The sequence below is a fragment of the Myotis lucifugus genome, unplaced genomic scaffold (assembly GCF_000147115.1).
Source record: "Myotis lucifugus unplaced genomic scaffold, Myoluc2.0 scaffold_38, whole genome shotgun sequence".
NCBI lineage: Eukaryota > Metazoa > Chordata > Mammalia > Chiroptera > Vespertilionidae > Myotis > Myotis lucifugus.
In genome coordinates this window covers 5,861,977-5,877,392 of record NW_005871086.1, presented here as the reverse complement: position 1 = coordinate 5,877,392, position 15,416 = coordinate 5,861,977, and the positions used below count along the sequence as shown (strand labels likewise).

At 37.1% G+C, this 15,416-nt stretch overlaps 1 protein-coding gene across 3 annotated transcripts in view; it reads right to left on the bottom strand.

Annotated features, from left to right (window-relative positions):
* The window catches only part of CUNH15orf41 (chromosome unknown C15orf41 homolog), a 216,306-nt gene that overhangs the window by 152,800 nt on the left and 48,090 nt on the right, over positions 1–15,416 (bottom strand). For 2 of the 3 annotated variants that reach the window (XM_014454744.2, XM_006087496.3), the window contains exons 2-4: positions 8,374–8,419; positions 7,418–7,482; positions 672–732 (exon numbers count right to left, since the gene is read on the bottom strand). In XM_014454744.2, coding sequence (XP_014310230.1) covers positions 672–732; positions 7,418–7,482; positions 8,374–8,419 — 172 coding nt within the window. The remainder of the gene's footprint in view (positions 1–671; positions 733–7,417; positions 7,483–8,373; positions 8,420–15,416) is intronic. The other variant, XM_023752902.1, reaches the window with a different exon arrangement.

Sequence of the window (15,416 nt, the reverse complement as noted above, 5' to 3'; positions counted from 1 at the left end):
ATGCTCTCTGCAACTATTATGAACTTCTTATAGCTTCCTCATTCATAGGAAATCTTTAGGGTTTCCTTTTTCAAATGTAAGACTATTATTGGTTTCCCCAAACAGAAGCAGATCAGAGTGAACAAATAAGCAGAATAAATCACTTTATACTTGGTGTTAATAAGAACAGTATGCTTCTTCATAAAAAGAGACTTTTCTACAAGGCATATATATTTTATTATAATAAAAGTTTGCTAACAACAAAATGAATCAAGTAAATGTTACATCTTTAAGTATACAATTTCTCTCTTCATTTTTATAATAGCACAGATTTTCTTGGCATACATCTCTTTACTTGACACAGGTATTTCTCACACTAAATTAGGACAACATATCCAAAGAAGAGCATGTCCTGAACTGTTCGGTTGAAATTTCCCACAAAATAAGAAACCAAGAAGTTGTTTACATGTTTGTTTCAAAAGAAGCAGACTAATTGCGTTAACTGATCTATTAATCTATGGGGTTCTTTGTCCAATTATTAAAAGAACAAACAGACTAGGGAGAAATTTAAATGTCGAATGCACCTCAAAATCTATTTTTTCAAAGGTTAATTATAATTCTAAGCAAAGCTACTCTAGAGAGGCCCCTTAGGTTTCATGCAGGTTAAAATAAAATAATAACAGTAACATTACCTCATTGGCCAGCTCCAGGAGCACTGGGGCAGCTCCATTTTTCCCCACTCCATCCAGGTACCTAGACAAGACAAAGCCAAGTGGTGATGCAGTGACAAGAAAAGGCCAGCATAGACTTGTCAGCATCCCCTGTGTGTACATGTTTCTCCTGGGCAAATGCCACGCTCAACTCTAGTTAAAGTATGCTACTGTCACAGGAAGGCATTGAAGGGAAAAGGATAACAAAACAACTGACCTCCAAACCACTGGCAATTAACCAAAGTTGGGGGCAGGAGGTCTGGGCATATCAGCCTCCCCTGTTCTCACTTCCCAACATGTAAAGTGAACCTAGAGGTGATTTGGGGGAAAAAAACAACAGCACCATGATCCCTATCATCCTGGCTTTATTATGAACTTCTTATAGCTTCTCACCACAACCATCTCACAGAAAGGAAATAAGTGCACTTATGATTTGAAAGAAGCATCCCTGGCCATGGCCAGTGTGGTCAGTGGTTAGAGCACTGGCCCTCACACCGAAGGGTGTAGGGTTTGATTCCTGGTAAAAGGCAGGTACCTGGGTTGCAGGTTTGATCCCCGGACCTGGTTGGGGTGCATGAGGAAGGCAATTGATCCATGCATCTCTTTCACCTCTCCCTCTCTTTCTCTCTCTCTCCCCCAGCTCCTTCCCTCCCTCCCTTCCACTTTCTAAAAATCAATGGAAAAAATATCCTTAAGTGAGGATTAACTAAACAAGAAAAGCATCCATGAACCCAGATCACCTTTTTATTTATTTTTGTTTCACAGGACTGGTTGACACCTTATTAGAAAAACTGGACCAGACTTGCCATCAGTGGGTCAGCACTCCTTTACCACGCAATACAAGCCATCATCTTACTGGCCCTGCATTTCTGTCATAGCCTCCAGCTCTCCTCACCCCTAAACCCATTAAAAACAAAAACAAACAAAAAACAACAACAACACACACACACACACACACACACACACACACACACAAACAACCCCTAAATCTATCCTCCACATGTGATTTTTTTTTAAAATAATAATTTGGATGTACCATTTTCCTCCTTAAAGCACTTCAAAGGCCCCACATTCAATCTCAAAATTAAATTATAACCACTTAACAAGTTCTTCTAAGGTTCTTCAAAGTCTGGTTCCCACCTATTCTATTTGGTCAGCCTCATTTCTGTTCCCCTCTCCAACTTTCACAAGGAGAACTCCTGATTCTTCTTATATGTCACCCACTTCAATCCACCACAACCCAAAAGTCAAGTGTCCCTCATGTACAATCGAGGAGCACCTTGTACACCTCTCCATCATTTAGCACAGCATATTGTATCTGCCAGTTACTTGTCTACATCAAACTCATCCTCCACTAGAAGGCTGAAAGCTCATGAAGCAGAGGAATTGTATGTCATTCAATTTATTAAGTCTAGCACAGTTCTTGGCTTATAATAGGTGATTATATTATACGTACAGATTTTTTTCTTTAATAAACAATTCTATATGTATATATATATATATATATACACACACACACACACACACATATGTATGTGTATATATATATATATATATATATATGTTTTCTTTTCTAAATTAAATGATTTTTACAGCCACATTGGGCAAGAAAATACAATTAAATATGGACATTTTCTGTATAGTGTACTGTTTAAGTGAATACTTGTTTGATAGTAAAAATCAAAGTCAACAGATGAGGTTTTACAAAAAATGCTAGAAGCAGATATTAAGTTACATTATTTCACAAGAATGCTTATAAAGATGTATAATTTTTCTATAAACCAAGTGGGGAAAAAAGCATATTTTTCAAGGTTGGGAAGTGTCAGGATCATTACAACTTCAAAGCAATTCTAACAAGTCCATTTTTAAATATATTAAAGCCTTTCTTGAATAAACAGTTTAGGAATATAACTGGGAAATAAGTACTTTCAGAATCAAGGGCAGGGAGGCACGTATGGTTTAAAGAATGGTCTCGGGGAAACAGGTCAGCTAGGAACCTCCCATCAGCTTACGGCATTCCCACTGTACTGACAGGCTGTGGCCAATCAGTTCAGCCAAGAAGACCAGCTCAACGTGTGCCATAACCACCAGAAGTGCACATTCATTAAGGGTTCAGATTCTGGGTCAGAGTCGTTAAGCCTGTACTGATACCAGGATATCTTTGTAACTTTCTACTCAACATTCATTTATCCCACAAAGATTGAGAGCTAACTACGCATGTGTTGGGCCTATTCTAGGTTATGAAGCAACAGCAGGGCACAAAACTCCCGTGGCTCCTGGCATCACATGGATTATATTCCAGTGGAGAGACAATGAAAATACAGAGACATAAGTACGTAATATAATGATATACACTACAACAAAATGATAAACACTACTTAGATGGGTGGGCCAGGAAGCCCATCTCGAAGGCAGTGGCACTGAGTAGAGACCTGCAAGAAGGAAGGTGGCGAGCCATGGGAGGAAGCCTGTGCCCGGCAAGAGAACAGTATGTGCAAATGTTGGGAATGTGCTGGGGTTGTTCAAAGACCAGGAAAGGCTCTAGTGTGACCAGAGCAGAGCTTGTGAGAGGAGACTGGAAATAACAAGAGAGAAGCTGGACCCCAGACCACTGCCTCTGCTAGAGAATTGTTTTGAGTCCAAATAACATGGTTTCATGTAAACACTGCATCAATCATTATCCTGGGAATGACCAATGGAACATTTCTATTAAGTTTACAGTAACACAAGATGGTCAAACAATCATAACTCTATTGATACAGTCTATATGATATTCGATGTATGTTCATATTTAATATAGTGGAAATTTCTAATTACGAGCTTAATAAAGCTTCCCAGTTGGTCACGTGGAGAAACCAAAGCCCAGGGTACTGATGAACGCTATCTGGGCTCTCTTAGCTGGAAGGCTGTGAAGTTTTGCAATGGAATCCTGATCAGCCATGGTCTACTGAGGTGCCTTCATATGCTTAAAAGGGTAGCACTGCTTCTGAATGTATTTATTCCCCAATCTATTTCCCAACTATATCCTGTAACACTTCAGAAAGTGCTAGGGGAAAGATGTTAAAATTAATTTGAAGTTTTATTTGTCCTTTCTGAGAACTTTGTCTCCCACATAAAGTGACAGATCATGTTTATGCATCTTTTAGATATGCAATCAAAGCGGCATGCTAAATACAGAAAATATTCAGTGAGGACCTAGTCAGATATTCCTAATGCTACTCTTCTCTTCATCCTCAAAGCATCCCATGTAAACTTACACCACAGGCTTTTCACATGGCTTCTTTCTCTCTCCAACTAGCCTGCAAGCACCTTGGGGTAGGGCTGCACAAATGAATGTTGAACCTTCATCCAACAGATCTTTAGCAAAGGTCTGAATTACACTTGGGATATAAGGATGTGATCCTGAACACTGCATCCAGGTGACCTGGGCTATCTTCCTCATGCCTATTTGCAAATAAAAACGACATTGCACAGAAGATGTCTGTCACCCTTTAGCTTTGCCACAGGAGAGCTAACAAGTAAATATCTTGTGGGTGACACCATCCTGAAAAGAGCTTCAGAGAAGGTCCATTTTATGTTTTTGAGTATGAAGGATATCTAAGCATCTAAGATTAAAATACTATATAAAATTTTAAATATAAGGCAAAGTTATTTGGTCTTTAAAATTTTCATAGCTATAATGGTGAAACGTAAAAAACCTATTAATTGAATGAATAAATACAGCTAATAAAGCTGGCACACAGACAGTGTGTGTTGGGAGTAGAAACGCAATGAAAGAGAATATTTCTAAACTTCCCTATTGATGGGGACTTGCATTTCTGACCAATTTGTGAGTGTGTCTGTGTGTGCGCACACATTTTGTCAAGCATGTTTCTCGCTTGGAAATAAAATGCCATTAGTACAGTGGGAAAGAATAGAATTGTTTTTCAAAATAAACACTCAAGCTGTGACTATACATACACAACCTGAAGAACAGAAGAAATTTCATCAATAATTCAAAAGTCTCAGAAAACATTTTCTACTGACACTGGGATACTGTGAAGTTTCAGTTAACCATGATGGAATCGCATTGTAGATTATGAAGTTTTAAATACAGACTTCGAATTCTGAATTGTGATCTTCTCAATGCTAGCAAGAAGGTGCAGACTCAGGAATTCTCTAAAATTGCTACCAGGAAACCATTGCAACCTTTCTAGACAATAATTTGGCAACATATAATAAAACCTTTAAATGCTTGTTGTCTGCACCAGTAATTACAGATATAGAAATACTAAGAAACTAATCCAAAAATACAAAGATCTATGCATCAAAATGTTTATCATAGTATTATTTATAATATCAGAGCATTGGAAACATGTATGTTCAACAGAGGAATAATTCAATAAATTATGATACTTTCATATGATGAAGTAATGCAATCAATAATACATTTACAAAAAGCTTTCTACAAAGTAATATTATGTCATATACATTTTCCAGGTGTAAAATTCAGGATTCACAATCACATATATAGTATGACCTCATCTAAGTAAAAAAGACTAGAATAAAAAATACCACCATGGCTATTATCTCTGGGTGCCACAATTATGGCCTATCATTCATTTCTTTTTTAAATCATCAAAAATGTGCTTAATTTTCACAGTAAGTGAGTATTGCTTTTATAAAAGCAAAAAATCTAAAGAAATGGTTAACATCATCAAACCGCTAAACTGTGTTTTGATAGAGTACAATTTGCCTTTCTCCTAATCAGTTGGAAAACAAAAATCTTTCAAGGCCAGTTTACCTTAGAGAACACAGGGCCATTAGACCCGCACGTTTAGAACCAAGGCCTGTAAGGTCAATACATCCGAGAGGTCACAACACGGCCTGCCTCCAAGCACAGTGCAGGGCAGACAGTCAGGGAGCAGCATGGGAAAGGGAGAAGCTAGTCAGACTGCTTTCCTATTGGTCTGTCTACTGCAGCCTGATTTCAAGTTTTTGTTTCAGATTTTGTGTCTCCTCGAAATCACTGAGATTCTCACATTTCAATAAATGTGAAGAAATACAAACATATTTCTGTATTCTCATTATTACCCACTCAACTGTTCTTTGAGTAACCATTCAAAAAGGAAATATTTTTATTTCTGGCCTAAACTACACAGATAATCCAATAAAGCATGTTCATAGTTTAATAATTAAGTATACTTCTTAATGAAACTAATATTTTAGAAGGCAGCTCTTAGAGATCTTGGAAATCATCTATTGAAACAGCCTTTTTACAATGAGAAGGCGGATTATCAGAGGGCAGACACACGGCCTCATGGTGGAGCCCCAAATTCCTAGGAAACACTCCATGTTCCTTCAGTTCAGTTAACAAAGGCTTTAGAATCTGAACATACTTTTTAATGATGGCCTAAGACTACAATTTTTACAAATAAGGATGTATTTTTCACACGTAAATAACTTTTCAGTCTTTCTTTGGAGGGTCTGAATACCAAAGCAATTGCTGGCTTCACAGGTTTTGAGCCATTCTTAATTTTATGTGTATGACTTAGGTTGTGACTTTAATTTAAATGTTATTTTCACTAAGGAGATTATGACTTTTGAGTAAATCAATTCAAACTTTGCAAAGATCGGTTTACAGAGGAATTCTCCTAGACACAAAATTTGTATGTATGTGTGTGTGTGGTCCCATATCTTTCTTTAACAGACACTACTACTGAAAACTGAATGAATATTTTATCACATACAGCATAGTGTATACTTTTTAAAAATTCTAACTTCAATAACTTTTCTCTCTAAAAACACTTATTGATTCTTAAAAAGCACGACACCAGTATTTTCTCTATATAGTAATTTCATTCATAAAATTTTCAGGCATAAAAATCATTCATCTAAAATTAGTACCACAGAAAGGTTGACCTGTCGATCTTAAGTGTAATAATTTAAGAGCATATTTCAAACAGTTTTCCTTTCCAATATGCCCTTAAAATATTAAAGAAACCAACAATTTCTAATGAAACCATTACCATTTACCATAATAAATTATTGTCATATTACAAAGCCAATAAAATTTTTAAAAGGAGCTATTTAAAATATTCTGTTTAGAATGGAATGTGAAAACTATTTATAGTAAATTAAGCCAAAACTACACATCCCATGGACACTATAATGTTGATTTAATGCTCAATATTTTCATTTTAAAATATAAAACCCCTTTTAAAATGTCACAGTAGTACATTATTATATATCTCTATATGTCCTTACTTAGTATATGTCTTTTTTTTTCTTGGAATCACTAACCCAAAACTGATGATGCAAAATACAACTGCACCAAAATTCAATCTTATTGTTTAATATATTGTCAACTTGCAGATCTAAAGAAGTAAATGAAAATTAGTTTGAGAACTTTCATACATACATGTAGATATATGTATATATGAACAGAGACCTATACAAGCCATGCACTTACAATAAGTTTCCAGTATTCAATTGAGATTTCAAAATATTGTAACAATTTCCTACATAGTATGTATATACACACTTGAGACAGTCTCACCATATTCTTTAAATCTATAAAACAGAGCATTTGAGAAATCCTTCAAAAATATATTTGAAGACTTAAATAACAGACTTAAAACACTTTCAAATGTTATATAGAAAATTAATTGAGTAATCTAATTTATTCATAATTATTATTACAATTGGTAGGTACTACGATACCCTCTAGTGGGGCAGGCAGGTCATACCTCTGGTAATAACTTTCAATTGCTTCCGAAGTATGATGTTTGGCATGGGTTCTTTTAATATGTTTCTGAAACAAAACAGAGAAGATTTTTATGGTGTGTCACATATGAAGTTCAAGTACAAAAATGACATATTTCTTCATCCCAACGTCTAACACAGAGGGCAAACTGAATAACAGCTTGGGGATTGTGGTGGTGGTGGTAGGTCATTTTTCCTTCTACTCCACGAACCCATGCATTTTAATCTCCATTGCTTGGCTGGGATGTCTTCAGACTGCACCACAAGGTACAGTATGTATGTAAAAGCCAACAGGGTCAGAGTAATTGAATCTAAATAAGTTTGCGTAGGGTGGCAGAGGGTAGAGAAAAACTTGTTCCCTTGAAAACCTTTGTATTAATTTTCCCTCAATTCAATTCCATCTAAGTCCTCTGCACTCTAGTTTTACAATCCAATTGCCATTTTTAACCAGGACGAACATTGCTTAAAAACAACTTATTTGAAAACTACAAAAAGTAATTCCATCGAGACTTGCCACTTGACTGACACCTGTCATCTCATGATAAATGACTCCATTTTCTGCCTCTCTTGCCTTCTGCCACTCCAGCAATGGTCATTTATCATCATCTCTGTCAGCAATGGAAAGCGGCACTGACAGTGCAAGTCAGCAAACATTTAGCACATGGAACCACGCAACACAGGGAAATTATTATTGTCAGAATAATAATGGTTTAGCATAATTTATTACAGGTCCACCAAATAAGCAAAGGCTAGATGTTATTAGACAGATGGATGGGTAGGCTTGGCAGGCCTCCACTGAGACGCAGGCGGTGCTTGATGTGGAAAGGAGAACATCCTCCAACCCAATCAGAGAGCTGGCAGTTCAATTACAAAGAAATAAAGGGACATTCATCATTCAATTAGGCACCTGTCAACCCTCACAAAGGAGAAAACTTCTAACCTGGTACTCCTGGGAGAAGATGCTCAGCAGAGTGGCCTGCGATTGACTGGAACAAATAAAAGAAGGACAAAGTTAATTACTGGAGTGCACGGCAAAGAAACAAAAGAGAAAGGAGCTTCAAAGGTAGGCCTGCTGCCCTGTAATCTAACAGAACATGAAAACAAGTGTGGAAAAGTTGTTCCAGATGAACACCTCAGACAAAGGCTTCCTGCTGCCGGGTCAAGGAGAGAGAAAACGGGAAAGGGGGAAACGTGACGGTCTCAAAGTCAAGTATCCTATGATGTGGATATTTTTTTAAACTTTAGAATGATTGTAAATCAAATCTGTAGCATGCAGACCAAAAGCAGGTTAAGTTTATTTCCATTAATAAACGAGAGAGTTAAGCCCCACAAACAATAGGAAATGTGCAGAGCATTTGTTGAAAACATTCTGAAATTTGTTTTGTTAGCAGACAGGTATCCTCTTCTGTAGCTATTTCAGACTCAGGGGGAAAAACTTTGGTCTTCATGAGAAGTAGCACAGACCATTGGAACACTCCCACTGATACCGGTGTGCTTTGAAAATAGAAGTTTTCATGGCAGGAAGCTGAGGTCCTTGAAGTGAGTCATTCCCAAAGACTGTCATACGCCTTCTGCACCTAGACCCCATGCGATGTCAGACACCTGCCAATGAAGCAACCTGGAAAACATTCTTCCCAAGTGGGAGTTTTTTCCTCTCACAATTGTTACCATTTAAAAATGGAATGGAATGTCTTTCTCTCTAAAAAAGCAATCAATGCCCCATTGCTACTCTTTTTGATTGCCCTCTGTAGGTATAGCCACCTATCATATCTTGAAAACAATGAATTATCTTTGAAATGTTTTCCTACTAAATGCTATCTGAACAAATTTCAGGGTTAATAATTTGACTTTTACAGTATGCCAAAGCACTGTGAATAAGTAATTTTTTTCCTATTCAAGAATGAAACCTCTTGAGCTCATCATAGGTAATTTGGGGAGTGTAAAAAAAAGAAACAAAACCGATGACAGCATATTGCTTTTTTCACCGTCTCATTTTTTATCATTTTCTGCATTCCTTCATAGATTTGGCTTCTAACCGCTTTCCACTCTTATCAGATTACAAAAAGTGGGTTGAAAATAAAACCATAAATGTTTACTAAAGAAAACTGGTAATTACTAAAGGATGGTTTCAATAACTCAAAAGTACTGAGGAATTAGTGAATACAATTACAAATTCATTATAGTCCAATTTTTTCAATTTCCCTTTAAAAATGGAAACCACCTTTGAAAAAGTCAACTTTATATATAAAATCTTATTATGCCTGGCTTGCCTGAGTTTTGCATGCAAATTATAAACCCTAGTAGGGTTGCTGACGACTACCTTCTAAAACAAATAGTAAAATTATACCCAAATCTTTGTAAGCCACTGAATGTTAATACACTAGATATTTTTGTGCAATAAATGGAACCTCTCCTCATTGTAAAGCAAAACATATTTATGTTAAAATAAATTTTTATGGTAGGCAGAATATCTGTCGCAATGTGTCAAAAATATGATGGAAAGAATATGCTTGTAATGCTCAAGTTGGGGACCAATGACTAAAGAGGAGGAAACTAAACTGTGAATAAATTTTAAAAATGTAACTGTAGCTGCCCAGAATGGTAAGGTCAGATGAGATAATGTCTTTAGCCAGAAAAATGTCTTTAAACAGCTTAGAATTCAACTAAAACCCTGGACAAAGACTAGGGAGCAACCCGTTCTCTCGATGGCCAAGAGGATTAGAGAGAAGGTCCCAGCTTAGCACACTGGGAGTAAACTCTGGTTAGACCTAAAATGAGAAAATGAGTTACTTCACATGGTAACAACAGACAGGCAGGCCTGGGTCCAAAATGCCTTGGGTTTGGTGGACTAGACAGAGCTGCAGAGAACTGCATGACCTCTGCAGTCATTGGCCAGCCTCGCCTCTGCTTCTGTATGTGCTAAGCTTAGAGAAGAGAGTTCTGAACAGCCTCACATATAAAGTAGGAAAGTAGTTTTAGTGCAACTAAGACCTTGACTCCAGGGTATATTATTTGCTTGTTTCTTCCAATGTGTTAATTCTGAGAAGGTCAATCTTGAATACCACAATCAGTCAGTCAGCAGTATTCACTAAGTATCCACAATGTCCTAAGGCCATGGGTATGGGGAACTAGGACATCAAAATAAATCATTAAATGAGGTGGACAGGAATTGACTTAGAAGAAACTTCCAAAGTATGTGTGCACACATTTCCCCCCATCCCCCCAATTAAAACACTGTCAGGTATTCATTTATTTTTTAGGGATCTGGTGAAATAAATCATGCCCTGAACTTTCACATATTTCAAGATTGCACTGGCTTTGTAACATATATCCATCCGTCACTTAGCATATAAATTTTCATAGTAAAAAATACAGTCACTTAATTTGCACAAATATCCAATATATTATTAAAACCTCTTCAAAAACCAGCTTCGTGTTTTTTCCCATGCTACCCTCCCAGATGAAGTTCCTCCCATGTCTGAGGAAGGAGCAATTGGGAGGAGCCCTAGATGGCTATGTAAGACCTTGCCAAGGGGTGACAAATGGCTCTATGGAGCAGCAGCAGCCATGTTGCAGCAATGAGAAAACAAGCACGAGGACAAAGGCCATAGGGGGGACGGTGGGACAGAAACTGAAAGAGCCCAGTCCTTGAGGAAGGACGCTGTTGAACTGCTCAAGAGACCACGAATTGAACTGACCAGCTCCGTACTTCTTTTGAGTAATAATACATTTGTTTTAACCCTCAAAAACAAAGGAATAAAACTGCCCAGGTTTCTATGTGCCCTGGTAAGGAGGTGCTCCATCAAGATGGCATGTTTTTGGAGGTAATACATGAAAGGGGTTGTCCATTTTTACACTTTCTAAATCTCTTCCTAGCTGGCAGCTACTATATTTGGCTTCCTTAAAATTGTTCCTCTATCCCTGTGTCACTAAGTTGATATGCCTAGTGATCATAAATTGGTATGTGTGATTTTCCTGTACAGATTTTAAACATTGACGGTGTACTATTTAACATCATTTTACATTGCATTCAAGACACTTCAGATGCCAAATATGTAAAAACAGGCAAACACACACACACACATACACACACACAGTTCCCCATAAAATATTTAACTCAACATGTCCCCAAAGCCATCCAGCTAAGACAGTAATCTGAAGGATGTTAGAGAAAATGAGGGTTGGATGGGTGCAGCACAGACTAGGAGCAGAACTCAGCATACACTTAGTTGCAACATCCATAACAAAAGGCAAGTCATCATGCTCCCAGGTGAAGACTTAAAACAAGTAAAGTCTTAAGGAAGAAGATACCACACATTTTATGCCCTTCCTCTTCCCAAGTACCAAACCTCTGAAAAGAACCATAAAGAAATAAAACCGTTATTTAATTTTCAAGCTCCTTTTGCTACAGAATCTAGGAAGCATAAATGTCTACACTCTAGTGCACTCAAAATTATCTGAGCAAAATGAGTATTATTTCTGGGACTTGGGGAGCAATAAACCAATTAAAAGGAGATAAGTCAGGATACTTCTACAAAGCATTAGGCTTGGAAACTTCACAATGACAAGGCACAAACACCCTCTCTAAATGTGTGAAAGAACACACGGGAACACTGGCTCTATGTGTCTTCTGATTCAGAGAACTAGTCAAGCAAGGTTTGCTATGAAAGTACATCCACCCTCCCTCACACATACACTTCAAACACACACCTGCATGCAAATTTGAAACACAGAGCCGTTCCCCCCTCAAAATCAAAACAGAATTCAACAAAAGAGCAAGAATTGGTAAAATACTACTAATTACTTTTTTTTTTCAGGAACGTACAATGTGTAGTGGAAAGAATCTGGGAAATTACTGTGGAAAAAAACAGGAAAAAGAGTTAAACTAAATTCAGGAAATAGAGAAAAACTTATCCATCATACTTCCCCTCCTCCATTCTTTTTTCTGATTTCTGACTTCATATTAAGGATCCAGAATACAGATTATGCCTAATCATAGCAAATATTTCCATAAATAATTACTAGTATATAGGTGAAAGCATTAAGTTTAGTAGTGAAAGTCTTAAAAGGTATACTTATATTGTGTATAGGAAAAAAGTAGTTACTGTCCCAGGCACTTAATTAATTTGGCTGATAAGCTTAAGTCACATGCAAAACAGCTCTACAACAAGAGCCAAGATTTATATACTTGAGCACTTTATTTACCCTCAACAACCTTCTAAGATAGGTACTATTATTATCCTTATTTTAAAGATGGAGAAATGAAGGAATAAAAATTAAGTAAAATACACAATTAAAAAGCTAAGATTAGCAGTACAGCTAGAAATCATATCCAATTCCAAAACCCAAACTTTTAACCCCAGCGTTAACTTGCTTTGCTAAGAGTTCCCAGAAACTGGTTTTGCACATCATGTGTGCTAATACCCCCACTTGAGCATTTACATGTTATATTACACTCCAAATAACCCTGAAAGGTGAGCATTGTTGGGGTTTTGATAGAAAATTAAAGCCACAGGATGTCTAGCATTTTAATCAAATTCCATGGTCTTAGACAATAATCCCTTTTCAAAAAAAAAAATCAAATTACAGTTTTCCTTTACTTAACTACATAAAAATGCTGTTCTTTTCTAGTGTGTTGAACAGTAAAGGAACTTCTGACTACAGGAAACAGTCATGGATTAAAAACTGTTGGGAAATTTCTATGATTCTCTCTGCAGCTAAGGTATATATTTTGTTAACAGCCACATACCATTGCCTGGAGTGTCTCTACTAGTATGTGACTGCACATGTGTCTTTTGCTCAAATGCTATTTACTGCATATAAAGCAGCTTTAAAGCCTTCTCTGAACAGCACAGGTATAAACCCAATCAATCTCTATAGATGACAATATCTTTCATAGGTGTTAATTTTATTATATAACTAGAGGCCCGGTGCATGAAAATTCATGCACTTGGGGGGGTCCCTCGGCCCGGCCTGCGCAGTCCGGGACCCCTCAGGGGATGTCCACATGCCATCTAAGGCCTGCTCCCAGGGGATTGGGCCTATAGTAAGCTTTCAGTCAGACATCCCTCTGGCAGCCCGGGAGCCCTCAGGGAATGTCCAACTAACAGCTTAGGCCTGCTCCCCACGGGGAACGGGCCTAAGCCATTAGTTGGGCATCCTTAGCGCTGCCACAGAGGCGGGAGAGGCTCCTGCCACTGCTGCCACCACCACCACTGTGCTGGCCAGCCATGAGCCGGTTTCTGGCTTAGCAGTGCTCCCCCTGTGGGAGCGCACTTATCACCAGGGGGCAGCTCTTGTGTTGAGTGTCTGCCCCCTGGTGGTCAGTGCCCATCATAGCAACTGGTCATTCCCGGTTTTTCCGCCATTAGGGTCAATTTGCATATTACCTTTTTATTATATAGGATATTTAATAGTTTTCTAGTTATAAAATAATACAGGTTTTGCCCAAAATGCAGAGATGTTCACTGTTTGCATTATGGTGTATAGCCTTCCTTAGTTTTTACCCCATGTCTGGTGTAAGAACTGTGTGAATGTGTCCATAGACAAATGTAAATTTTGTTAAATTGCAGTGTTTTAACATAATTTTTTATAATATATCTTTATTATATGATTTAACATTTATCCATACTTTTACATATTACTTTTTTCAAATTTTTATTGTGAATACGACACTTAAAAAAAAGGGAACAAATATATAGCTGAATGAATACATATAAAGCAAGACCACGTAACCACGTGGTCTTATACTGCTGGCACCCCAAAAGAAACTCTTTCTGATCACCACCCTTCTCTCTCACAAATCAATCTGACCTTAATGTTAACTGCTTTCTTGCTTTTCTTTATTGTTTTATCACCCTAATATGTATTCCTAAATTCCATAAGTTAGCTTTGCCTGCTTGTAAATCTCACATTAATGGAACCACACAGTGTGTGCTCTTTGGAATCTGGTTTCTTTCACTCAACAGTATGCCTGTGAGAGTCACCTGTGGTCATTTAAGTGCAGTTAATTCATTTTCATTGCCATATAGTATACCATTGTATACGTGCATGCCACATTTATCTATCTTATTGTTGATGAAACCTTGAACCCAATCTTTGGCTATAATGACAATGATGCTGCTGTGAACATTTCTGTATGTGTCTCTTGGCGCACATCTTATTTGAAAAAGATAGGTATAAATGTAGAAGTGGAGTTCTGGGTCATCCTGCATGCAAGTGTCTAGCTACGCTATATACTGTCAAACAAATTTTCAAAACGTTATGAACAAGTTTAAACTCCCATCAACACTAAAGGGGAGCTTCCATTGCTGTACAATCTCATCACAGTTTCTCTGAGTCCTCTGTTTGCATTTTCATGTTCTTTGTGGTACCATTTGAAGTGCAGTAGTTTTTTATTTTGAGAAAATCAATTAATGTTTACTACTGGTACTTTTTGTGTGTCTTTTCTAAGAAATCTTTACCAACAGTCATAAAGACATTTTCATACATTTTCTTCTAGAAGCTTAAGAGTGTTAGATTTTATACTTTGGCTTATGATCTATCTTGAATTAATTTTGTGCAGTTTGTCACAAATTGTTTTTGTTACTTTCACACAGATATTCACCTGACCACAGATCATTTGCCCATTTAATTATCTTGGTGCCTTTGAGGAAACAAAATATCTGAGGGTCTATTTTGGAATTTTCTAATCTGTTGACCCCTAATTTATATGTTTTTATCTTTGCACAGGTATCACAATGTTTTGATTACTGTAGCTAAATCATGTACATTTAATGTAAGTACTGATATATGTAGATTCAAATGTGTCATCTTACTAAATGCTAATTGTCTTAACCACTATACATTCCTTTTCTCTCCTTTTTTTGTCTTCTCAATTAATTTAATACTTCTTTGTCATTATATTTTCCCTGGTAGCCTAAAGGTTTTACACTCTTCCTACCTAACCACAAGCCTCCTCAACTTATCAAAATTTATTTGTAA